Source organism: Lagenorhynchus albirostris, chromosome 5, assembly GCF_949774975.1.
Source record: "Lagenorhynchus albirostris chromosome 5, mLagAlb1.1, whole genome shotgun sequence".
Classification (NCBI taxonomy): Eukaryota; Metazoa; Chordata; class Mammalia; order Artiodactyla; family Delphinidae; genus Lagenorhynchus; species Lagenorhynchus albirostris.
The window spans coordinates 77,568,991-77,595,036 of record NC_083099.1 but is presented as its reverse complement, the minus strand read 5'-3'; the positions used below and the strand labels follow the sequence as shown (position 1 = coordinate 77,595,036).

Sequence of the window (26,046 nt, the reverse complement as noted above, 5' to 3'; positions counted from 1 at the left end):
ATTTCTGCGATAGGGATATACCTACTACAGGTAACAGACATCTCACCTTTAGCCACAACATCCTCTGCCCCAGTGTTTCTGAAGGAGTATCGGCCAACAAGGTCTCCTTTTTAAAAAATCCACTCAAATATTTAAGCAGCACCTACCATGTGCTGGGCACTGATCAAGACTCTGCAAATATACAATAATCAAAACAAAGTCCAAACCTTCATGCAGTGACATTCTCGTTGGGGGAGACAGTAATCAAATAAATAGGCAAATATATAGTAGTAAGTGGTAAGTGCTACAGAAGGGTCTTTTTTCAGACCCTTCTTTTCCTGGGCATGTTCATTTCCCTTCCTCCTTTCTCTCAGAAAGTACGTACTCTCTTGGGATTTACTGATACCATCAGTTTGACCTGAGAAGGATGGGGCCAGTAGTCAATTCTTCTTAAAAGGTGACTTTGTGTATCTTTTCTGTTTTGAATGGTTACTGAGTTCAATATGTTTTTATAATTTTTAAATTCTTACTTAGACGGTAATGATAATAATTACCCCACATACTGCAAATGTAATGAGAGTGGGATCAAGTTCACTAAGCCAAGCTTTTAATTAGTTTCAGGAGTCAGTAGCATTTGGTCCTTTTTATTCCAAGGCTGGTGTTCCTAGATGTCCCAGTTCCTTACACAAGGAGGCCTCTTATTGGGCCCCCACCTACTTTTCTCCTGATTGGTATTCTGCTCTGGATTACAGGGGTTAACCAGTGAGAATTCTACGGATTTGAGAAATGTGATCACTTCAGATCAAGGCTAGACTTCAACCTGCATTTGAATTAAGAGATCAAGAACTTAAAACAATCATAAATCTTCCCACACCATCTTATGACAAAGAATCCATGATAGCTACTGAAATTAACAACTGCACCCCTACCTCCCAAAAAGCTAGAATTCACCCAATGGATGCATTAGATCAGGAGTTAGCAAACTTTTAAAGTATTTTCAGCTTTTCAAGCCATACTGCCTCTGTCACCACTCAACTCTGCCACCGTAACCCTAAAGCCACCACAGACAATATGTAAATGAATGGCATGGCTGTGTTCCAATGCAACCTTATTTACAAAAACAAGCAGCAGGTGACCCCTGCTGATGGAGACACTATTTCTTGGTGAGAACACTAGGGGCTTACATTTGAGATAGGCTGATGAGATAGGAAAGGAAAGGCAAAGGCACTGAAGAAAGAGGCCTACCAATAACAAAGAGCCAGGTTGTCCAAAGAGCAATGTGTATGCAAGAAGGTGGCAAGAGACTAAAATGTTAATTAGGTGAGAACAGGACATTTATAAGCATATGCAAATTGCCCTTTTGCCATTTCATCTTTTATTTTAAAACTATATTATTTTAAAAATATTCTTAAAGTATTACTGAAAAAGTTATTTTCTATTAGAGTCGCAAACTTCTTCCTTGAATCAAAAGTTGTGCCACTATCCTGGTTACCTGTGGATTCACCAAGCAATCCAGCAAGTCATCTGTAGAAATGAATGTTTGGGAAGGGGCCACAGTACTATTTGAAGCCATTTGTTCCACAACTGCATTCTCACTTTCACTCATCATTCGTTGTCTCTTGGTACAATGCAATTTTCCAAAGCGTTTTCCATTTTTGCCAACAAAGTCTTCACCATCACTTTCAAACATGCCTCCTCTTTCTGAGGGTGGTTCTTGGGAACCTGGTATCACAGGAACCAGATCAGGACCAAAGGGACTTGCTGCCTCCTGTTTTACTGTTCCCAAGGTTAAGCTGTGGCTACTAGTTTGTGCTACCTCCACGTGGTTGTGCACATTTAATTCTTCCTTTATCACGTACTCTCCGTCTGTGCTCAGCGCTTGGGTTTCTACTACCTTAGATGTTCCATAATGATCAAAAAAAGCAGAAACGGCTCCATTTAAGTAGCGACAATTGACTTCATGGGATGTTTCCTCAACCTAAGGAAAAAGAAAAACTCTTTAAAATGGTTATAGGCACTTACATAAATTGGAAAACAAATGTTCCAGCCGGGATTGGTTTATCACAGGATACTAACTGCCATGATGAAAACCAGAAGGGCCCTACCTCAGTTGGGTTTAACCAAGCTCTCGTATCATGTGGATTCTCTGCAGTTTTCAGGGCACATACAAGCATGCGGGTGATTGCCTCTTCTACCCGGGCTTGGTGGTCCTCCTCCTAAATCAAGGTTAAAAAAAGACACATATTTTCATTTGTCTCTGTGTCTCATTGCTTAAAACAGAGTAGAGTCTCTTAATTGTGTGTTCTGTTCTCTCATTAACATAAGATTTGTTCCTGAAGGAATATGTTGTTTGGCAGACCACAATTTTTATGTATTCACTCTCCTCTGCCATCTAGAAGAGTTTTAGAATATTTCACCAACCAAATTTAAGTGTGTATCCTATCTATAAGACATAGACCTTAAGTATGAACCACCTTGTGGGTTTTTTCCCAATATTTTCCATTCTCTGACATGTTTAAAGTTAAAAAAAAAAGAGTATTACATACAAAGGAATACTCCCTGTAGAGCAGTGGTCCCCAACCTTTTTGGCACAAGGACCAGTTTCACGGAAGACAGTTTTTCCACGGGATGTGGGGGGTGGATTGGTTCAGGCAGTAACATGAGCAATGGTTCAGGCGGTAATGCAAGCGATGGGGATCAATGGGGAGCGGCAGATGAAGTTTTGCTCACTTGCCTGCTGCTCACCTTCTGCTGTGCGGCCTGGTTACTAATAGGCCGTGGACCAGTATTGGTCCGCATTGAATCTGTAGATTGCTTTATGTAGTATAGTCATTTTCACAATATTGATCCTTCCAATCCAAGAACATGGTGTATCTCTCCATCTGTTTGTGTCATCTTTGATTTCTTTCATCAGTGTCTTACAGTTTTCTGAGTACAGGTCTTTTACCTCCTTAGGTAGGTTTATTCCTAGGTATTTAATTCTTTTTGTTGCAATGGTGAATGGGATTGTTTCATTAATTTCTCTTTCTGATCTTTCATTGTTAGTGTATAGGAATGCAAGAGATTTCTGTGCATTAATTTTGTATCCTGCAATTTTACCAAATTCATTGATCAGCTCTAGTAGTTTTCTGGTGGCATCTTTAGGATTCTCTATGTATAGTATCATGTCATCTGCAAAGTGACAGCTTGAATTCTTCTTTTCCAATTTGTATTCCTTTTATTTCTTTTTCTTCTCTGATTGCCGTGGCTAGGACTTCCAAAACTATGTTGAATAACAGTGGTGAGAGTGGACATCCTTGTCTTGTTCCTGATCTTAGAGGAAATGCTTTCAGTTTTTCACCATTGAGAATGATATTTGCTGTGGGTTTGTCGTATATGGCCTTTATTATGTTGAGGTAGGTTCCCTCTATGCCCACTTTCTGGAGAGTTTTTTTCATAAATGGGTGTTGCATTTTGTCAAAAGCTTTTTCTGCATCTGTTGAGATGATCATATGGTTTTTATTCTTCAATCTGTTAATATGGTGTATCACATTGATTGATTTGTGTATACTGAAGAATCCTTGCATCCCTGGGATAAATCCCACTTGATCATGGTATATGATCCTTTTAATGTGTTGCTGGATTCTGTTTGCTAGTACTTTTGTTTTTTGCGGTACGTGGGCCTCTCACTGTTGTGGCCTCTCCCGTTGCGGAGCACAGGCTCCAGACACGCAGGCTCAGGGGCCATGGCTCACGGGCCTAGCCGCTCCGCGGCATGTGGGATCTTCCTGGACCGGGGCACGAACCCATGTCCCCTTCATCGGCAGGCCGACTCTCAACCACTGCGCCACTAGGGAAGCCCTGTAATTTTCTTTTTTTGTAGTATCTTTGTCTGGTTTTGGTATCAGGGTGATGGTGGCCTCATAGAATGAGTTTGGGAGAGTTCCTTCCTCTGCAATTTTTTGGAAGAGTTTGAGAAGGATGGGTGTTAGCTCTTCTCTAAATGTTTGATATAATTCACCTGTGAAGCCATCTGGTCCTGGACTTTTGTTTGTTGGAAGATTTTCAAGCACAGTTGCAATTTCATTACTTGTGATTGGTTTGTTCATAGTTTCTATTTCTTCCTGGTTCACTCTTGGAAGGTTACACCTTTCTACGAATTTGTCCATTTCTTCCAGGTTGTCCATATTATTGGCATAGAGTTGCTTGTAGTAGTCTCTTAGGATGCTCTGTATTTCTGCGGTGTCTGTTGTAACTTCCCCTTTTTCATTTCTAATTTTATTGATTTGAGTCCTCTCCTTTTTCTTGATGACTCTGGCTAAAGATTTGTCAATTTTGTTTTTCTTCTCAAAGTACCAGCTTTTAGTTTTATTGATCTTTGCTATTGTTTTCTTTGTTTCTATTTCATTTATTTCTGCTCTGATCTTTACGATTTCTTCCCTTGTACTAACTTCGGGTTTTGTTTGTAGTTCTTTCTCTAGTTCTTTAAGGTTAGATTGTTTATTTGAGATTTTTCTTGCTTCTTGATGTAGGATTGTATTGCTATAAACTTCCCTCTTAGAACTGCTTTTGCTGCATCCCATAGGTTTTGGACTGTCGTGTTTTCATTGTCATTTGTCTCTAGGTATTTTCTGATTTCTTTAGTGATCTCTTGGTTATTTAGTAATGTATTGTTTAGCCTCCATGTGTTTGTGTTTTTTACGTATTTTTCCCTGTAATTTATTTCTAATCTCATAGCGCTGTGATCATAAAGATGCTTGATATGATTTCAATTTTCTTAAATTTACTGAGGCTTGATTTGTGGCCCAAGATGTGATCTATCTTGGAGAATGTTCCGTGTGCACTTGAGAAGAAAGTGTAATCTGCTGTTTTCGGATGGAATGTCCTATAAATATCAATTAAATCTATCTGGTCTGTTGTGTCATTTAAAGCTTTTGTTTCCTTATTAATTTTCTGTCTGGATGATCTGTCCATTGGTGTAAGTGAGGTGTTAAAGTCCTCCACTATTATTGTGTTACTGTCGATTTCCTCTTTTATAGCTGTTAGCATTTGCCCTATGTATTGAGGTGCTCCTACGTTGGGTGCATATATAATTGTTATGTCTTCTTCTTGGATTGACCACTTGATCATTATGGAGTGTCCTTCCTTGTCTCTTGTAACATTCTTTACTTTAAAGTCTATTTTATCTGATATGAATATTGCTACTCAAGCTTTGTTTTGATTTCCATTCGAATGGAATATCTTTTTCCATCCCCTCACTTTCAGTCTGTATGTGTCCCTAGATCTGAAGTGGGTCTCTTGTAGACAGCATATACACGGGTCTTGCTTTTGTATCCATTCAGTCAGCCTGTGTCTTTTGGTTGGAGCATTTAATCCATTCACGTTTAAGGTAGTTATCAATATGTATGTTCCTATTACCATTTTCTTAATTGTTTTGGGTTTGTTTTTATAGGTTCCTTTCTTCTCTTGTGTTTCCCACTTAGAGAAGTTCCTTTAGCATTTGTTGTAGAGCTGGTTTGGTGGTGCTGAATTCTCTTAGCTTTTGCTTGTCTGCAAAGCTTTTGCTTTCTCCGAGGATCTCTGAATGAGATCCTTGCTGGGTAGAATAATCTACAATATGGTTGTAGCTTCTTTCCTTTCATCACTTTAAATATATTGTGCCACTCCCTTCTGGCTTGTAAAGTTTCTGCTGAGAAATCAGCTGTTAACCTTATGGGAGTTCCCTTGTATGTTATTTGTCAATTTTCCCTTGCTGCTTTCAGTAATTTTTTTTTGTCTTTAATATTTGCCAATTTGATTATTATGTGTTTCTCCTTTGGTTTATCCTGCCTGGGACTCTCTGCACTTCCTGGATTTGAGTGGCTATTTCCTTTCCCATGTTAGGGAAGTTTTTGACTATAATCTCTTCAAATATTTTCTCGGGTCCTTTCTCTCTCTCTTCGCCTTCTGGGACCCCTATAATGCGAATGTTGTTGTGTTTAATGTTGTCCCAGAGGTCTCTTAGGCTGTCTTCATTTCTTTTCATTCTTTTTTTCTTTATTCTGTTCCCCACTGTGAATTCCACCATTCTGTCTTCCAGGTCACTTATCTGTTCTTCTGCCTCAGCTATTCTGCTATTGATTCCTTCTAGTGTATTTTTCATTTCAGTTATTGTATTGTTCATCTCTGTTTGTTTGTTCTTTAATTCTTCTAGGTCTTTGTTAAACATTTCTTGCATCGTCTCAATCTTTGCTTCCATTCTTTTTCCAAGGTGCTGGATCATCTTCACTATCATTATTCTGAATTCTTTTTCTGGAAGGTTGCCTATCTCCACTTCACTTAGTTGTTTTTCTGGGGTTTTATCTTGTTCCTTCATCTGGTACATAGCCCTCTGCCTTTTCATTTTGTCTTTCTGTGAATGTGGTTTTCATTCCACAGGCTGCAGGACTGTCGCTCTTCTTGCTTCTCTATATATGTGTTTAATTTTAATTTTGATTCAGTTTTCTGTGGATAATTTTAATTAACACTTGAAGATGAGTTGAGGTATAGCAAATTAAGCCATTCACTTTGATGTTTGGATTTCATGGTTTCCAATCCCTGGAGTGCCTTCAGAGTTGGAGAAGCTGGCCTGCAGTGGCTCTCCTTCTGCGCTGCACCTAGTATTTTTTATTTAATATGTATAAGACCATGCAGTAAAGAATAGTATGTTGACTACCCTTAGAGACAAAGAAATCTTATCTTAAAAAAATGTAAACATTAATAACATATTTCAGATAATGGGCACAAAAATGATTCAACTGAGATGTCCACCTCTGGCTGTGATAGAGTAACAGTAACTTAACTACTTTCCTATGATAAACAACTGGAAAACTAGACAAATACATATCATTAAAGGATTCTAGACATTGGATTACAGGCAACATAAAAATGTGATCTCTGAGAAAAAGAAAATAAATGACTTAAGTACTATAATTGACCAACTTCTTTTCAGAGGGACATTCTGAACACTGGAGCAGAAAGGGGAATACCAAGCAAGGCAATCAGTTAAGCAGCATTTCTAACTGTAAGTCCATTGATCTCCCATTATACTTCTCACCCAAGGGTTACGACTCTTCTAAGCCACACAATAGAGCTTCCTGTTACAATATTCCGTATGCTCCCCCTGTGCCAAAGCCCTTCCCATTATCTAAGGATAAGAAAAGTCTGAGTGAGAGGAGGGTGCAGCAGCCAAAGAGAGGAGAGAGATGCAATCAAGGTTTTGGGTACAGGAGAGCAGAGATGCATTCGAGGCCTCAGGTTAACGAGGGCACAGGTGCAGTCAAAGCCTCTGGTTAAAGCATACAAAGATGCAATGACACCTCAGGTGGAAGAGACAGACTTGGGCCATAAGAGTAGCCATTCTAATCGTCAAGTAGAGCAGGCAACCAGGATTAAGCACAGCATATTGGAGGGGAAAAGCCTTTGGGAGAAATAAAATGATAACACCTAGCACTGAAAGACTGCTCTGAGAAAATGTGTAAGTCAGGACTGAGAATTCTGCAATTATTAATGAGGACACTGAACCAAGAAGCAAGTATTTCCAGCCCAGATGGTGGGGGATGGGACTGGCAACGTGGGACACACGTGGCAGATCCAGCCAGGCCCAACATGGTTCTCCTAACAACACCGGTCAAGGGAGAAGACCTGGCACACCAACATCAGGGCCCATTTTGTGCCCTTAAAAGAAAGAGAATGGTGTGTCACAAAAATCCTATTTCCAACCTCACTATTCATCAACAGCACAGAATACATAAATTATGGAACAGTAAAACAAAGTAACACTGGAGTGTTGGTGAAAATTAATCACCAAGTTCTATAGACAGACACTGTATATCTTAAAAGCAGGGAGATTACATTTATTAGAAAAAAAAATACCAGCTCAATCCATGAGTTTATACTGACAGTGACAGGATCAATGGATTCCACATAATGCCACCAGTGTCTGGGGACAAACAGAACCTGAAAACCAAACAAAAAATGGTTAGCACAAGAACAGAACATTTTATTTTCATGTCAGAATCAGATCTTAAATGAAGCTGCTAAGGAAAAAAAACAAACTCAAATGAATTTATACTAAGATTGTAATAGGAAATGGAAACAAGAAAAAAACCCCACAATCCTTTTATTCCTTTTCTTAAATTAAAAAGTTGCATGTTCTACAAAGGATATTACTAGCTTCTCCAGTCTCTACTCTCCTTTATCCTGGACCTTCTCTGTCTGCATCCAAATCTTAGTAAAGGATTCTGAGATTGCAACTTTTCCTCCTTTCCATCACATAATAGTTGTATGAGTTCTGAGAAAGGGCAGAAGTAAACACATAGGACATAGTTTCAGCCTTCTCACAGTCTAAAATTTAGCCAATGAAAAAATAATATATAGAAAAGTGGTAAATCACTTTTTACCACTTATATAATTTATAAATTATGTAAGTGGTAAATCACTTTTTACCACTTATATAATTTATAAATTATGTAAGTGGTAAATCAGAGGAGTATACACTGGTGCTAGAGACCTTCAGAGGTGGGAGAAGCAGGCATGCTTCTAGGGAGGTTAGGGGCAACCTGGATGGAGAAAGTGTGATTTGAACCAGGACTAAGAGAGAATGAGGACATGCCAGGACGGAGAAGTGGGCAAGGGAGGTGGGACTGTCGAGGGACAGCAAGTAGGCCAGTCTTACTACTGCAGAAGGAGTGAAGGGGAATAAAGTGGGGGATCAGGTTAGGGCCAGTGGAGGGCCCTGAGTTCAGAATAAAGAATCTGGATTTTATCCTGTAGGCATTTTGAGTTGCTGAGAAGTTCTGAGTAGGGGGATGGTTAAAACAGTGACATTGTGGGAGAGTCTGGGAAGGACAGGAGATTCTTGCAATGGTCCAATTATTAAATTAAATGTTAAGATTTAAATAGGAAGATATAGCAAACAAAAGCAATGGGCAGAATCAAGAAGGACTGTATTTATCCAGAGTCATTACAAGAGTCTGTGGAAGGCTGAGTACAGCAGACGGAGATGATCTGAAGCTTCCGGGCTTCGGATTTAGGAAAATGGTGGCATTGCTATGGACAAGGTGGAGATGGGAAGAGACCTCCTTTTAAGAGAACTAAAGTGAAGTGAAGTGGACTAAAAACGTCCACTTCAGCCACTGGGTTTAGTCATTAGGAGGTCATTAATGTCCTATCATAGAGTATACTTTCAAGTAAAGTGGTAAGAGAGAGAGCCAGTTTATGGTGGATTCAGGAAACAGCATGATGTAAGGAAGACTGATACAATAGAGAGAAATACTCATTCAAATTTGGCTATTAAAATAGAAGAAAAAAAGAATTAGCAGCCACTTCACACCCACTAGAATGGCTATAGTTGTAGTAATATAATAATAATAAAGGAAAATAACAAGTGTTGGTGAGGATGTGAAGATAGAACCCTCATAGATTGCTGGTGGGAATGTAAAATGGTGCAGCTGCTGTGGAAAACAGTTTGGCAATTCCCCCGAAAGTTAAAAAAACACAGAGTTATCATATGACTCAGCAATTCCACCCTTACGTATATACCCAAGAGAACTGAAAATATATGCTCATACAAAAACTTGTACTCAAATGTTTATAGCAGCATTATTCATAATAACCAAAAGGTGGAAACAACCCAAGTATCTATCAGCTGTTTAATGGATAAATAAAATGTATATCCACATAATGGAATATATTCAGCGATAAAAAAGAATGAAGTGCTGATAACATTCTACAGCCTGGATGAACCTTGAGGATAATTATGCGACGTGAAAAAAGCCGGACGTGGAAGTCCACAGACTGCACAACTGCACTTATGTGAAATGTCCAGAATAGGTAAATCTATACAGAAAGAAAACAGAAAAGTGGTTGTCAAGGGCTGGGGGGGATAGGTGAATGGGAAATGGCTGCTGATGAGTTGCGGAAACTTAGTGAAATCGTTTGAGCTAGAGCACTCGCGTGTAAAGGAAGCAGGAAGAGCCAGTGAGAAGGGAGCAAAAGAAGGAACACAGGCAGGTCAGAGGGATAATCAAAGGAATAAAGTCTCCTTAAGAGACTAAGAGGGCCTCCCTGGTGGCGTAGTGGTTGAGAGTCTGCCTGCCGATGCAGGGGACACAAGTTCGTGCCCCGGTTCGGGAGGATTCCACATGCCGCGGAGCAGCTGGGCCCGTGAGCCATGGCCGCTGAGCCTGCGCATCCAGAGCCTGTGCCCCGCAACGGGAGAGGCCACAACGGTGAGAAGCCCGCGTACCGCAAAAAAAAAAAAAAAAAAAAGAGACTAAGAAAACCTTGCAAATGTTACTAAAATGTCAGACAGCAAATGCCAGTGTTATAAAGGTGCTATTCCCCACTGGTTAGCAGCACTAAGTAGTAAACCTTTGGAAATGTTTCAGAGACAGTTACAAAAGTAACATCCATTCTTGCTTAAAAGCAAATCATTCTCAACAAATATTATATGGTATCACTTATACGTGGAATCTAAAACATGATACAAATGAATCTATATACAGAACAGAAACAGACTCACAGACATAGAAAACAAACTTACAATTATCATGTTTGGTTATGCGGAAAGGGGTAACTTAGGAGTGGGGGATTAACAGACACAGAGTACTATACATAGAATAGATAAGCAACAAGGATTTACGATATAGCACAGGGAACTATATTCAATATCTTGCAATAAATTATAATGGAAAATAATCTGAAAAAATATATATAATTGAATCACTTTGCTGTACACCAAAAACTAACACAATATTGTAAATCAACTATACTTCAATTAAAACAAACAAACAAAAAACCCTAAATCGTTCTTAGTTCATTCTGCCTTTGTTGGCCCACTAACTGGATGCATTCGAACCTGTGTTTGTGCGTCTGGATTTTATCGTGGTTGAACAGATATTAATTGTGAATAAATGTTCCAGAATGTTCAAGTACTCATGCCTTGACACCTTCTCTTAACCTGAATAAAAATAACTGAGTTTTTGGATCTTCCTCCACAGGCCATTCTCCTCTTCACCAGCAGGAGGAGCTGTGTTCCCTCCTCCCATCTCCCTCCCATGACCCGTGAAGCAGGGATTGTGTGTGAAGCCTATAGCTGGGGAAGCTACGTTCCAATAGCAGAGCAGCAGGGAAGGAACCATTGTCATTTGTATTGATAGGGAGGCACGTGGCATAAAGACTTGAAAGAAGTTATAGCTGGGGTATCCACTGACAGGTCACCAATGTTTTAAAGCTCCCATTACCTGTCCGGGGCTCAGGGTAACCATATGTCTTCGAGCCTTCCAAAATTGAGGAAAACGTTTTAAATCAGGATTGACAACATTGATTTTACTGAACACGCTAGATTCCTCATAAGGGATTCTAGTTGGATAAAGGAAAGGAGTATCTTCAGGAGGAAAGAGATGCCATCTTTTCCTAGTTAAAAAAATAAGATACAAGTTAGTACTCTAAACTTGAGACAAAACATGTAAGGAGGCAGAAGCTAAGTGCTCAATTTCACTCATTTTCATTCAATCCATAAAGGAATACAGGAACCGCAGGGGTCACCTGGCCCATCTCTCACTCAGGGCTGGAATCTCCTCTGCAGACACCTGGTAAAGGAAGGGCAGCAACTAGTGGGTATCTCATGATGCCCTGAGCAGCCTCTTTGCAGGGACAGAAGCTCCTTTGTAAGATCATTCTTTCTTATCTCAAATCAAAGTCAGCCTCCTCATAAACTGTTTCCATCCCTGAGTCTAGAGCTCCCCAGAATAATCTCTACCCTTTGAAATCTCTGGATTCCTCTCTTATGCAGAGCAACCATTCATCCAGAGTAACTACCCACCAAATCGTTTCCAGACTTCTCCCTATTGGGGTTGTAAATTCCTTAACCTAAACATTTGTTAAGTTGACCCATTAAGGAAGAGAAATGCACGAATGATGCCACACAACTAAAAAGTACTATAATATAGGAATTTTCAAAAAGAAAACTGTAAAATGTTTCAGTCACTTTAAAATTTTTTGAAAACTGGAAGTGATAAACCTTAACTCACAAAACACTAGACACACCAATACTTTGAGCCAACAGAGCGAGGACATCTGAAGCAAAGGAGGGAGAAGTGTGAAAAAGGAAGAGGCACAGACAGAAATACACAGATGGGGAAGCAAAGAGAGAGGGAAAAGAACCTAGTTCTGAGACAAGCCCTAAAGCCCTCTAGTGACCCCTGACAGTTACAGAGGGGCTATCATGTCTTTTCAAAACATGTCCTTTCAAAAGAGCTGACTGCTCTTCTCAAACTAGGAAATATAAAGTCTTATTTTGCCTTAGAGATGATAAAGCTGCTCCCTCCCACTAGACCTATGACTAGTTTGGGAGAATTTTTGGCATTTAGGATGTTTAGAACGTTAGAGCTGGAAGGACCCTTAAGAGATCATCAGTCTAATCTTACATTCAAAGAAGTGGAAGAGGGAGTCAGGGTTTGCTCAGTGTCATTCACTGGGCTTGTGTTAGCGGTGGACCCAGTACTAGGTCACAGATCTCCAGACCCCTGCACTATAGCTGTGTTTCCCAAAGGAACAGCCATGATGATAACCATCCCATACAATTTGCTTTGCTAAGTTTAAAATGTAATATATTTGCATCCTTGTGTTCTTAATCATAAAAGGTAGTCAATCATCATGTCATCCCTGGCTCAAAAACCTCTTGGTTCTGATGCTGAAAGAACAGAGAATAAGCAGTATTTGCCTGGGCATTAAGACCCTCAGGCTCCACCCTGCCTTTCCTACTAATCCTCTGTCTCTAACGCACAACTTACACGGACAACTCACTGGGCCCTCTATATACCCCACGCTTTCCTGGGGCTCTGCTCATGCTGGTCCCTTTGCTCCTCCCACCTGTGTCTTTTGAACATTCACCCACCCTTTGAAACCCATCCCAAATGGCAACTCCCCTCTGAAATCTTCCCTAATCTTTCCAACAGGAACATTTTCTCTTCTCCTTTTCAGTTGCATGGCTCTACGAAACCTTCCTCAAGGGCATGTTCATTCTGCCTAGATATATCACAGCAATCCGTGGGCTTCCCTGCACTCTAACTGTACATACACTCTCTCAGGGCAGAGAGGTGTCTTACTTGTTCACCTCTGTTCCTACTGTAACACATGGTACCTGCACGGCAGGATACTCAATAAATATTTCCTGAATAGTTAGTTATTTTGTTACTCCAGAGCTATATGAGGCCAGAAAATATGGTCTACGACAAAGTTAAAGTAAAGCTATATTAATTTTATATCACAGAAAGAACCCAGGTATTTTTTGGTAATGTTTTCCCAACTGAATTTCTTTGGCTTATTTCTCCACTCAGAACACACGGAAAGCAGCTACTTAAAATGATGCCCTCTCTAACGAAGTTTAAGGTTCAGACTATTAACTCCATGAGGGCAGGGACCAGGCACACTTGATTCACTGCTGTAACCATAGTGCATTAATAATGTACCCAGACGTTCTAGGCTGCTTAATAAAGACCTGAGGAATCCAGGAGGAACTATCTCATACAGTTTTATAGTTTTCAAAGTACTTCACACGTGGGGGGAGCAGTTCAAAGATGGTAGCAGAGGAAGACCCTGAACTTAGCTCCTCCCACAGACACAAAAAATACACATGTACATATAGACCAGTTCCCTCTGAAAAGAACCTGAAAACTAGCTGAACACGTGCTCCACAATGAAGAATAAAAAGGACTAACTACATCGAGATGAGCAGGAGAGGCAGAGAGATGCTCCCGCCAAAACCCCCAGCCCCCGCGTGGTGGCACACAACAGGAAGGGACCTCACCAGACAAGGCTTCTCCCGGGAAGTTAGGGGCTGGCACCCCACATCAGGAGCCCCGGCCCCTGGGATCTATACCACAGAGATGAGCCCCCGTAACAGCTGGCTTAGGAAACCAACAGGACAGGTGTCCAAGTGTCCCCAAGTGCTACATGAAACTGAGACTCCCCTCGTAAAGGGTTCACGTATATCTCACTTGCCCCAAACCCTAGCAAAATAACAGCAGTTTGAAAAGTGTTGAGACTACACGTGAAAGAAAGTCATTTAGAATCTGACAGTATCCACCGAAGGGGTGGGAAATGATGGAAATGCTCCCCCGGGATGGAAGCACTGGCAGACGCCATTGTTGTGCTCCTCACCTAACCTGCGGGCACAGGTGGGCAAGCTCGGATGCAGGGGCGAGCAACTGTGGCTCCACCCTGCCACAATGCTGAAGCCAGAGAGCTCCAGTGACCAGAGCACTTCCCCAGCCCTGGAGCAGGCAGGTGGGCACAAACGGTCCTGGCATTCTCCTGCTCCCTAGCTGAAGTCTGTGAGTGTGGGAGGCTGCAACACAGCCCTGGCCCCCGGCTGGGGCTGGTGCACATGAGCAGTCACAGCGTTCTGCTCCTGAAAAGCCAACACGCGTGCACGGACGAGGCAATCTCATGCCGCACTGCTGAAGCCTGTGGGCACGAGCAGTCATCGTTTTCCCACTGCTCTCCTAAAACAAGAGAGCAAGTCCCACCCCCTACACTCTACGGCTACTAATGCAGACTCGTACGTTATAGAGCTAAGCAGACAACTGTCTGGCTGAACTGGGAGTGTACTCCTAGAGTTCTAGGATCAGCTTGCTGACAGTAATCCTGACCACGGCTGAGAGACACAACACAGACACCACCGTCTATATTGTTCCCCTTACTTCACAAAGGAGGAGACTGAACCAGAGGTTAAGAGATCTGCCTCGGTCATGAGGCAGGCTGATAGGATGGAGCAGGGAGTCCTGCCCTCTACCCGACACCCATTCCTCTTCCTGTGCAACACACACAGACACACACACACACACACACACACACTCTCTCTCTCTCTCTCTCCCCCTCTCTCTCCCTCTCCCTCATGCATATGCATGCACATGTGCATTACCTTCCTTGTACCTGGAATACTAGGTTGCAACCATAGGTGTCCAGATGACAGGGTGTATGGGCCCCCATGGAGCCGATCCACAATGTACTTTCCTGTCCATTTCTTCCAGAAAACCCAAAGTCAGACCACATCACATCCTGTTTTGAAAATAAAGTCACAGTCCATCAAGAACCATCTGTTGTATAGGAGTGTTACACATTTTCACTTACACATCTGGTTTTGGGCACTTGGAACACTCTCTTACAGAAATTGCTATAGATGGAAGAGGTTAGGTTTCCAGAGCAATTCAAGAAGTCTTTTTAACCAATAACATATCTGAATAACCCCACTAATAGTAGTTATTCAACAAATATTTACTGTCTGCCTATAACATGCCTGGCACTCTTCTAGAGCATGTGATGAATCAATGCACAAAATAGACAAAAACGCCCACCCAAATGAAGCTTACATTTCAGAGGTTGGAGACTGACAATAAACACTAGACACAGTTATGCAGATATATGGGGGAAGTGGCTCAGGCAGCAGGAACAGTGACTGCAATGGAAATAGTATTTTTTTAAATCTCTGAAGCTTAACTCAGGAATCCAAAAAGGCACATTCCCTCTAAGCAGTGCAGATATTTTGAGGCCTAAGTAATGTACTAACTTTTTGCACTTTCAAAGACCACATGAAAGAAGGCTTCTCCTAGGTTAGTGGAGTTATTTAAAATTATAGATGCTGGAGCATCTATAGTCGTTCATACCTACTAAACTGGAGTCTCCAGGTGGGGGAGACACAGCATATCTTTTGAAATACTTTTGCTATGCTCCTCAAGGTCATTAACTCTTTAAGTGTAAAGAACTTGAAAAAGAGACAGCACAGTGCTTTCAACTTGGCACTCCTTATGTCTAGTTCTGTGAACAGATCCTACCCAAGTCAACTACTGATCCATTAAATACCATCTGGTCCAGTAGTTCTCAAACCAGGCTCCCTGGCATCCCCTTAGGGCACTGGGGATAGCAGCAAAGGCTCTTTCTTTCAGCAAACTGCTCTGCTTGATTTTATTTAGGTTTGAAGAAAGGTTTGTTTGAAGCAGGTTTGTTCCTGCTTTTAAATAAAAGTTAGAAAACTACGAACGTAGTTTGACATAAACTCAAATCCATGGAATTTAAGATATGTATAAGCTGAAAAAGAAAAAGAACACACTAGTGAACCAGGCAGGAAAGTTTTGCTTTATTTTTTATTTTATGTGTTTTGAATCATGAATTTTTCCTTTTGAATTTTAAAAAACAAAACAAAAAACACCTCTATGTGCAGAACATGGTCCTAAATGCTGACACTACTCAGTATCTTCAAACTTTTCTCTTTTTGGAGGCAAAGCATTAACACTACTCAAAGAGAAAGAGGATTTTGGAGAGACATTTTTAATGGATGGTTTTAAGGAAGACTAGAAAAAGCTTTTTCATTTTTGTTTTGAGTGGTAAAAATAGAATATGCGCATATAACTAATATCTGTTATAAAAAGGGGAGTTTTTGCAAGGTCAGCACTATTGTAAATGCATATGGCTCAAATGCAGCAGCTCCAGGGCGTGGCAAAAATCACGTCCCCTCTGGATATAGCCCATATGCTCCATGAAGGGAGCTTACCTCTGTTTTCCCAGTGCCTAATATAATACCTGGCTCAGGTTAAGTGCTTAAAACCTTGGCTGCTTGGGAGGGAAAGAAGAATCTGTTGGCTTATTATGGGTAAATGGTTCAGGTCAAGAACATTTTTGAGCATCTATTACATACCTGGTATGATGCTGAATGTTTGGAATATGAAAATTAATACAACACAGGCCCTCCCTTCAAATCTCATAATGGAAGATAGCCCCATAAATGGACCCTTCCGATATAATGCAGAAAGTGCTCTCACAACAGTGAGCAGAGAGTGCTCTATGATCACAGAAGAAGGGCTCCCAGTCCAAGCAGGGAGCTTAGGGAGGCTTCCCATGAACCTGGTCCTTGTTGAACAATTCACCACACCTCAGTTTGGAATTTAACTAAAGGTAGATGAAAGACACGCAATATAAAAACAAAAAATGGGGATCCGTCTTACCTAAGAAGAGGCTGGTTTAAGTGACTCTTAATCTTCTAACAGATACACCCCTTTAGGAGTCTAATGAATGGCGAGATCCCTCTCGTCAGAGAAATGAACGCACACGCACACGTGAGCGCGTGCACGCACACACACACACATACACACACACACTTTCACATACACTTTGAGGGAGTCGGTGGACCAACCCCAGGTGAGAAACTGTTCTAGAGCACTACTTCAGAAAGAATCACAGAAGGAAAGTTTTTCTACTAGGTCGGGGGGTGACTATATGAAAAACTGACGTGAGGCTTCCCTGACCTCTTACCTAACACAGTAATGACTAAAAAAGGAAAAATTATTTTGGAATGATTAGATCAGGGTGACCTAAACTTCAGCTGCAAACTGGCTGAGAAAACCAGAGGGTGAAGGGTTTGGGGGCAAGTGGCAGAGAGAAAGTCAAAGTAAATTTGTCAGAAAATAGCACCGAGTGTTACCTATTTTGGCTTTCTTTCCCCACAGGCTCTTGAGAGTTGGGATTTCTTGCCAATTGAGTTCAGCTATTTACAGGTAGTCAAATCTCTGAAATGAGTGCAGGCCCAGGAGGAATCTGCGTTGGGTCTTGCTAGAAACAAGTGACCCTGTTAGGCAGCCACATCGGTGAAACTAACACAGGTGACTGGCGGGGTGATCCATCCTGGAGTCTATTCCCACATCCACTTCAAAAGTTGAAAAAGTCTTTAGAAATCGTCTCTATCCATGGAATTCTATTCTACATCATCCCTGAAAAGAGCAAGCGTCTGGCTGATTGCTTACTACAAAATCAATATTTGCTTTCTTGTAACTTCCAGAAGAAGGTCCTAGATTTGTTTTCCACAAACAACAGGTTTATGTTCTCTTCTGCCAAAAACTGTTGTCTTTAAATTATCTGAAAAATGGTCATATCTTCTCCTTTATCATTTTTTTCAAATATCTAGACTCAGTAGCATTAAATATTCCTTCCAGTTTCTCTCCTCTTGACTACCTTTGTCAACAGCCCTCTTAAAGCCTGGCTCCCAGAATGAACCCCAGACACAGCCTATGTAGTTCCTTGCATATGGGTCTCAACATTCCATGATCTGGACATTACACTATTAATACACTGTCAGACAGTGCTTTTTTTTTTTTTTTAAAAAGCAGCTGAATTATACCATGGCTAATCTAGGCTTGACTGCCTTTTTCTTATGAACTGTTGCCTAGCCATATCTCTTCATCCTTGATGTTACAGAGTGTAGGAGAAGGCCATGGGACCCTACTTTTATCCCTCTTAAATTGAATGTTAAGTTTCTGCCTGGTGCTTTGCAATGTTTAAATGAACCTACATACATGACTCCTAAACCTTCATCTCCAGTCCTAACTTCTCTTCTATTTACGACTAAATCTATATTTTCAACTGCTAAACATATATTTTCAGCTGCTAACTATCAGGTTATTGAATCCATATGGTGGGACAGGCCCTGATACTAACATTTTCTTTGTATCATCTCATTTAATCCTTATGAGATTGAAGGTAGTTATAGCTACTGTACAGATGTGGAAACTGAGGGACAGTTCTGTCCTTTTGTTAAAAAACATGAGACATTTTTGGTTGTCATAATAAATAGGAGGGGGGTGCCTTGGTATTCTGTGGATGGGGGTCAGGGATCCAGCTCAACAAAACAACAGAAGTTTTGTATCTTGCACAATTTTCATAACACTGAAAAATCTGAGTTTAGTTACCTGAGATTAGAGCTCTGACTCTTTTTTTTTTTTTTTTTTTTGCGGTATGCGGGCCTCTCCCGTTGCGGAGCACAGGCTCTGGATGCGCAGGCTCAGCGGCCATGGGATCTTCCCGGACTGGGGCACGAACCCGTGTCCCCTGCATCCGCAGGCGGACTCTCAACCACTGCACCACCAGGCAAGCCCCAGAGCTCTGACTCTTAATTTCATATATCCTCAAAGGACTTTTGCACGGTTTTAACACATACTGAATTTTCTAGAAACACAATTACTAATTAAGTCGAGGGAGGACTGTACTTTGTGTTCCTGCAGCTTCATCAAGAGTTGTTCACCGTTTTGAAAAATTAAGTCACCAGCAGCATTGAAACTCATATGATATTTGATTTAGCAATGTATACACCAATATCAGTCTGTGCTTGTATTGTCTCATCAGGGTGACTCTATGTGTATAGATACAAACATACTCATTTAGCCTCATTTCAAAATGTTAAATATAAAATATTGGAAATATTCTATGGAATTTTATCTTAACTCTTCAAAACTGAACCTTTTCCTTGTAGGTAGGTACAAGCATCTGATTAATTCATTATGTCTTCTAGTATAGAGACGCTTGAATATTTACACATTAAATCACATACTTCTGCTTAAATTCTCCTGTATTTTATAGCTGGGGTAGTTTAATAGTTTTTAAAAATTATTTGTGGAAGTAATTATATCACCTGCAAACTGCATTTCAGAACAGTAAAGGGGATGCAGGTTCTGGTATGAGACTATTGCTACATTACCTCTCTACTGCTCTCCCAGCATGGGCTACACACCTCCCTGCCTTTGCTTCTGCTGTTCCCTCTGCCTGGCTGGTCTCCTCGCTGCCCTTCCCACACCCCAATTCACATTTCTCTTTCAAGACCCAATGTAAGTTTCATGTCCTTGAACCCTTCCACACTCCCCACCACAACCCCTTCCTCCCCTGCCGCATGCAACCTGGTCATTCTCTCTTTTGGTCTCTCTCTCCCAAAGAACTTTGATTCTTTGCCTGTCTGACCCATTCTCCTCAAAGCAGCAAAGAGTGATCTTAAAATATTAAGTCCTGTCCCCGCTTTGCTCTGCACTTAGAATTAGATCCAAATGCCCTCTATCACGGGCCTGTATGACCAGGCCCCTCTCACCTCTCTGACACCTCTAACCCTCTCAGTCTCACTGGCCAGGCTTCAATCACAATGGCTTTCTCTCTTTTTTTCCAAAAAGGCAAAGTCTTCTCACATTCAAGGGCTTTGCACTCTGCTTAGAAAGCTCTTGACCCTCCATTCACTTGGCTACCTTCTCATTTTTTAGGAATCAGCATAAATATCACCTCCTCAGAGAAGGCTTCCCAACTTACCCTTTTAGAAGTCCCTCTGCTATACTGATTTTGGCCCATTTTTGTTTACTTCATAACAGTTAGGACAATCGGTTAGACTCACTTGTCTGATTTCACTATAGAATATGAGCTCCCTGAGGAGAGGAGACCAAGGCTGTGACGCTCTAGCCCTAGCACAGTAGTTGAAAAACAGGTGTTTGTAGAGTGAATATACAATCATGCACATTTTACAGTTATTTTCTGTCTTTTGAACACATATTCGCCTCACAGACCCCAGCAACTGGCAGAGTCCACAGCACACAACAGAGCTTGAATCTAGTTTCTGCATTCATCTACTCTCAGCTTTGGCTTCATGTTTTTTAATCAGCTGGAAGACTTATTACTCTGCTTTGCCTTTGGAATTTTTTTCTTGGGAAAATACAGGTCTGGTGGGTATGGTCCTGGAGCTCCTTGGTCATCCCAGGCCCGTGCCCAAGTCTAAACAATTCTCCCAACACACAGTGGCTGACAACAGCCACCTGCGACAACCTCACAGAGAACTCAGCGAGCTCCCCCAGGGTCTGCAACATCAGAGGAGGCGCATCCCAGACCACAGCGTGCGTCAAGGTTGGGCCTGGTTTCTGGAATAAATGGACTATCTATTCAAAATCATTGTATGTTGGCTTTGGAGGTCCACTTAATCACACACCTGGACTTGACTATGTTGTTATGTCTTCTAGCGTAGTTATTGAGCATTAACACATCAAAATATATGTTGTTTATTATAAATTACTTCCTCGAAAATTCTCCTTTATATTATGGGTAAGGTATTTTAACAATTTAAAAGAATTACATGTGTAGGTAATCGTATTATCTACAAACTGTTTAAAGGGAGTGCAAGATCTGGGAGAGTTGAGAATCACTGCTATAGCACAACTATTAGAATCAAAACCTACTGACTGATAATATATGTGATATGCTAATAGGGGATGGAGCCTCAAAAAGTGTAAGGCATAAACATCTCTATTATCAAGAACTCTAAAATCTAGTTGAAGACACCAACTTGAAATAACAACATAAACAAATCAATTACCCCCTCCCCAATATGCCAGAAGGCAATTCTATCATGATCACACAAGTGTACAATAAATTAAGAGGTCAAGAATGCTTGATATTTGCTTTTGTCTTTCTCTGTCTTGATCCCTCAATAAGTACTAATGCATTAGTACTTAATTGAGAGATATGAACTTTGTGCTTTTCCCTTCCTCTCTTCAGTGAGACGTATAGCAGATTGCTAACCTATCAACTTAACCACTAAATAAAATGACCATCAATCATCCTGCCCCAGGGATCTGGCCACAGGGGTCCCCCCTTGAAACAGCCAGCCCTATGGCTGCCTAAGAAATCCCTCTGGCTTCAAAATCCTCTCTCCCCAGCTGACAAGGGCATTCTTACCTATGCACTAAGGATGGCTGTACAGACTCATTCTGGGAACCCTCCCTTTAATGCTGCAATTCTCTCTGGTCCCTACACTTGCTGCCTGCAGAGGCCCTGGAATAACTGTACTTTTTGTAGAAATTGTAAATCTTCCTTCAATTTTTCATGTCCTTCCATGAACAGAGTGTGCCATAAACTGCCTACTTTTCTTAATATCTCATTCCCAACTTTATTCAGACAGATAACGCGCCCAGCTAAGAGATATCCGTTTTCCAGCCTGCCTTGCAGTTCAGTGGGGCCATGAAACTAAATTCTAACCATTAAGCAAAAGTTGTTGGATGGGACTTCTGGGACAGTTCCTTAAAAGAGAGGCAGAGAGCCGGGAGTACACGTTTGTCCTTCCTTCCTCCTTTCTGAAATACAGTGTGATGGCTCTCTTGGAATACAAGATGGCTTTGAGGATGAAAGCCACATGCTAAAGACAGAGTAGAAAGACAGGAAGAACCTGGGTTCTTTGGGATGACAAAGCCTCCATTCCAGCCCTGGCCAGTGTACCTCCAAACTTTCCTTAGGTGAGGAAAAAATTCACCATTATGCCTTTAGTTAGGCAACTTCCATTCTGGGATTTCTGTTACAAGCAACTAAGCCTAACCCAAATTGATTCAGGAGGTTAACCCATGGAACCTTGTCTTTCCCCAATAATCTCATTCTGTCAGAGCCTTTATCTTGGGTTTGCAGTTATGCCAGTCCTAAACCCTATAGCAGAGAAAGATATCCTTGAAGAAATACGTCTGTAGACACTTCGGGGTGAAAGTAGGGAGAGTTTCATGGTACTATTCTTTGAGCATATTATAAATACAGTAGGCTTCCCCAGGCTAGCCTGGAGAACTAACCGCCAAGATCTGCATTGTTCTTCCAGGAAAAGAAAAAAAGTTCTGAGTCCAAACAATTGATATACAAATAAAATGTGTAGAACACAAGCAATGAAAATTACAAAAGACAGCAAAAGAGTAAAAAGAACCAAAAGGTCTTGATAATCAACTCTTTAATTAAAAAATAAGACCACAGTTATTATGGAAGTGCTAATGTAGGGCTGCAGTACTATAATTTAGTAGTCCATTAGATACTCTAGTGGTTAGGGGAAATTCTAGAAGACAATATCACGTTACTCCAGTACTTAAAGGAATTAACCAGGAATTCAGTCCTGCTTTTTCATCCTCCCCCACATCCAACCACAATGGTTTCCTATCAGCCCCAATTCCTGGCCTCTTCCCAGACATATTCTGGGAAATTTATCTGCAGTTTAAAGACACCTAAGAGAGGGACTTCCTTAGTGGTGCAGTGATTAAGACTCCACGCTCTCAACGCAGGGGGCCCAGGTTCAATCCCTGGTCAGGGAACTAGATCCCACATGCATGCCACAACTAAGAGTTTGCATGCTACAACTAAGAGCCAGTAAGCCACAACTAAGGAGCTCTCGAGCTGCAACTAAGGAGACAGCCTGCCACAACTAAGGAGCTCGCCTGCTGCAACTAAGACCCAGCGCAACCAAATTAATTTTTTAAAAACTATTAAAAAAAAAGAGAGACACCTAAGAGGGATGGAAATAACAAACTACAGTGTTTCAAGACCAAATATGGCACAGCTTCTGTACAGAATGAGAGTTATAAGCAAAATTCATCACTTACTCATAGTTGAAAACTGGCTGGCCAAAGAAAATGAACTTGGTTTATAACACAAAAGTAGTACAGATACTTTATTCTCCTCTTTCCTCTGGATGGTTCTGCCTTGTCATGATGTCCTGAACATAATATGTAATTTATAAATAATAATGGTTTTATTTCTTGTGTACATAGAGTGATCATATTTTCCAATAAAAAAACCAGGACATAAAGGATGACAACGCACTTTTGTGCTACCTGTGAAGATAAGAGTTAGTTGGGGAGAAACTGCTTAAATACCAACATAAGGAAATATTTAGAAACAGTATATTTTCCACTGCCTAGTTTTCTTTTTAAATTAATTTCATTGAGGTAAAATTTATATACAATAAAACATACCCATTTTAGACTACAGTTCAGCAAGTTTTGACAAATGTATATACTGGAATAATCACCACCATGATCAAAATATAGAATACTTCTACTACCCCAAAAAGTTCCCTCTTACTCCTGTGCTTTCAATCTGCCTGCCTCTACTCTCAGCCCCAAGCAATCACCGATCTACTTTCTGTTATCCCAATATTTTGAAACTGGATTCCTTTAAGTACACATAACAGCAATGAGGATGAGTTTTAAAAATTGCTTAATAAAATTGTCTCCAACATTTTAAATAAGAGAATCTAAAAATCTGGTTGTAATTTTAAAAGTTCAAGAAAATGTATATGCTTCAATCTTCTTGATTATATATAATATTCTAAAACTATTGCAATCATTTAAATGATAAAATAGTGTCAGAAAAAGTACTAAAGTCTAATAGCACATTTTACACTTTTCTGTCTTAAGGCTTGGCTCCACATTCAACTTTAAACTCCCACGGGAGCCAAGTCTTTTATTCAAGTTGGCATCCCTGGTACCTAACACAGCACAACGAATGTTCAAAAATTGCTGAGTTACTGATCTAGGTGACTAGATCTAATTTTATGCTGAAACTAAGTCGCTCCTAAACCTGTTCCAATTAGCAAGTTAAATAATTGTTGCAGACTCAAACACCATTTAAAAAATGCTGTACAAGCAACCAAATCTTCCAAAATTTTACAGGTTTTTTTAAAAAATTTATTTTTGGCTGCATTGGATCTTCGTTGCTATACGCAGGCTTTCTCTGGTTGGGCGAGTGGGGGTGCTCTGCCTTGAGGTGCACGGGCTTCTCATTGCAGAGGCTTCTCTTGTTTCAGAGCATGGGTTCTAGGCACGCGGGTTTCAGTAGTTGTGGCACGTGGGCTCAGTAGTTGTGGCTCACGGACTCTAAAGCACAGGCTCAGCAGGTGTGGCGCACGGGCTTAGTTGCTCCGTGGCATGTGGGATCTTCCCAGATCAGGGCTCAAACCCATGTCCCCTGCATTGGCAGGTGGATTCTTAACCACTGCGCCACCAGGGAAGCCCAATTTTACTGTTTTAACCAAAGAACTTAAGAAAAACTGGTAAGATACTGATAATACAGAATAGTGGCTTTTTTTAAAGCCTACCATGACCAGAAAATAATTCATTCTTAATTTGTTTACCACTAAAAAATGGTATATTTTGAGTTGGAGTGTTCTCAGAGCCTAGATTTGGTGTGAGCTAGTATAAGCTCTAGGCTCTGAGAATACCCCAATTCAAAACTATTTGTTCTTTTACCGGGCTGTTTGGGTGACTTGTGGTCATGGTTAATTGGAGTCTATCTATCACGTTAAAAGTTGTCTCATTCTATTTATTCTCCATGCCTAGATCACACACATAGGAAAACTGAATATACATAATACTATAATGAACTTACATCTGAATAAAAAAAGAAAAAAACCCCAAACAAAAATGGAACTTTAAAACAGTATAATTAACTATAATTACTATGTAAAACTTATAAAGGATAAATACTTCAAACAGCCCCTTAAATGAACATTATAAATTAGCAAGTACTTAAGGCCCTTTTCCCCTTGAAAAAATTACCTCAGGTAACAAACAGAAAAGAGGTAGTTAACTCTACCCACAGATAGGCTTGGATAAATACCCAAATTCTTACATTCCAATTTGCCTCATCAGAAAGCATCATGGGCCATCAAACCCCTTAAAACATCACTAAACCACCTGGCTCAATTTCAACATACTCTCATAACTATGTTATAAAGCCCAGGACAGGCTAGAACTAATCTTCCATGTGCTGCATTTTGAGATTCTGTGTCCTGGTGACTTAACAAGGCCCCTGACTCTCAGCAGTCAATCTGAATCACAACATAAAATGGAATCTACCTGGGAAATGTTCTTGGGGCAAATCCCTTTTGCTATATGTTGATTCTTAATAGCTTCAATTACGATGATACTTATAGACGATGATAAAATGTAACACCTGTCATTCTTACCTAATGAGTCAGAGATAAAGAAATTTTATGGTACTGTCACAAATTCCCTACCTTCCTCACGAAGTAGAGAATAAAATGTTCCAAATAGATGCTTTACTTAGATCAGTCAATGATATGATCTATAGCTAAACGAGGCCAATTTCATTTGTCATATATGAAAGTCAGTTAAGTGTCAAAATCATAATTTTTGGCCAACTTTAAGGCTACAGGATATTTTCCAATAATACCACTATATTTACCAGTGTATTTATCAGTATACATAAATATTACATATTTATCACTGAATGAATTTAAGTAGAAGCTGTAAGTAAAAACTTATAAAACTCGTTAGAAGGCTGAAGAGAGCCAAGAATTTCTTGTCAAGACTGAAAAATGCTACAATTGATTAACTAGAAGCCACAGAAAACTGGACAAGGGTGAAGGTGGGGTTTAAGTTAAAACACCCTCTGAAGGGCCCCTAAAGACCAAATAGCAAAACAAGAAATGGTAAGACTAGGGGA

General features: G+C 40.6%; 1 protein-coding gene across 1 annotated transcript in view; it reads right to left on the bottom strand.

Moving 5' to 3' along the window:
* Window positions 1–1,331: 1,331 nt before the first annotated feature.
* The window catches only part of HSPBAP1 (HSPB1 associated protein 1), a 49,854-nt gene continuing 25,139 nt past the window's right edge, over window positions 1,332–26,046 (bottom strand). Inside the window, exons 4-8 of the mRNA XM_060150476.1 lie at window positions 14,906–15,042; window positions 11,223–11,394; window positions 7,852–7,935; window positions 2,085–2,195; window positions 1,332–1,957 (exon numbers count right to left, since the gene is read on the bottom strand). Coding sequence (XP_060006459.1) covers window positions 1,418–1,957; window positions 2,085–2,195; window positions 7,852–7,935; window positions 11,223–11,394; window positions 14,906–15,042 — 1,044 coding nt within the window. The 3' untranslated portion in view covers window positions 1,332–1,417. The remainder of the gene's footprint in view (window positions 1,958–2,084; window positions 2,196–7,851; window positions 7,936–11,222; window positions 11,395–14,905; window positions 15,043–26,046) is intronic.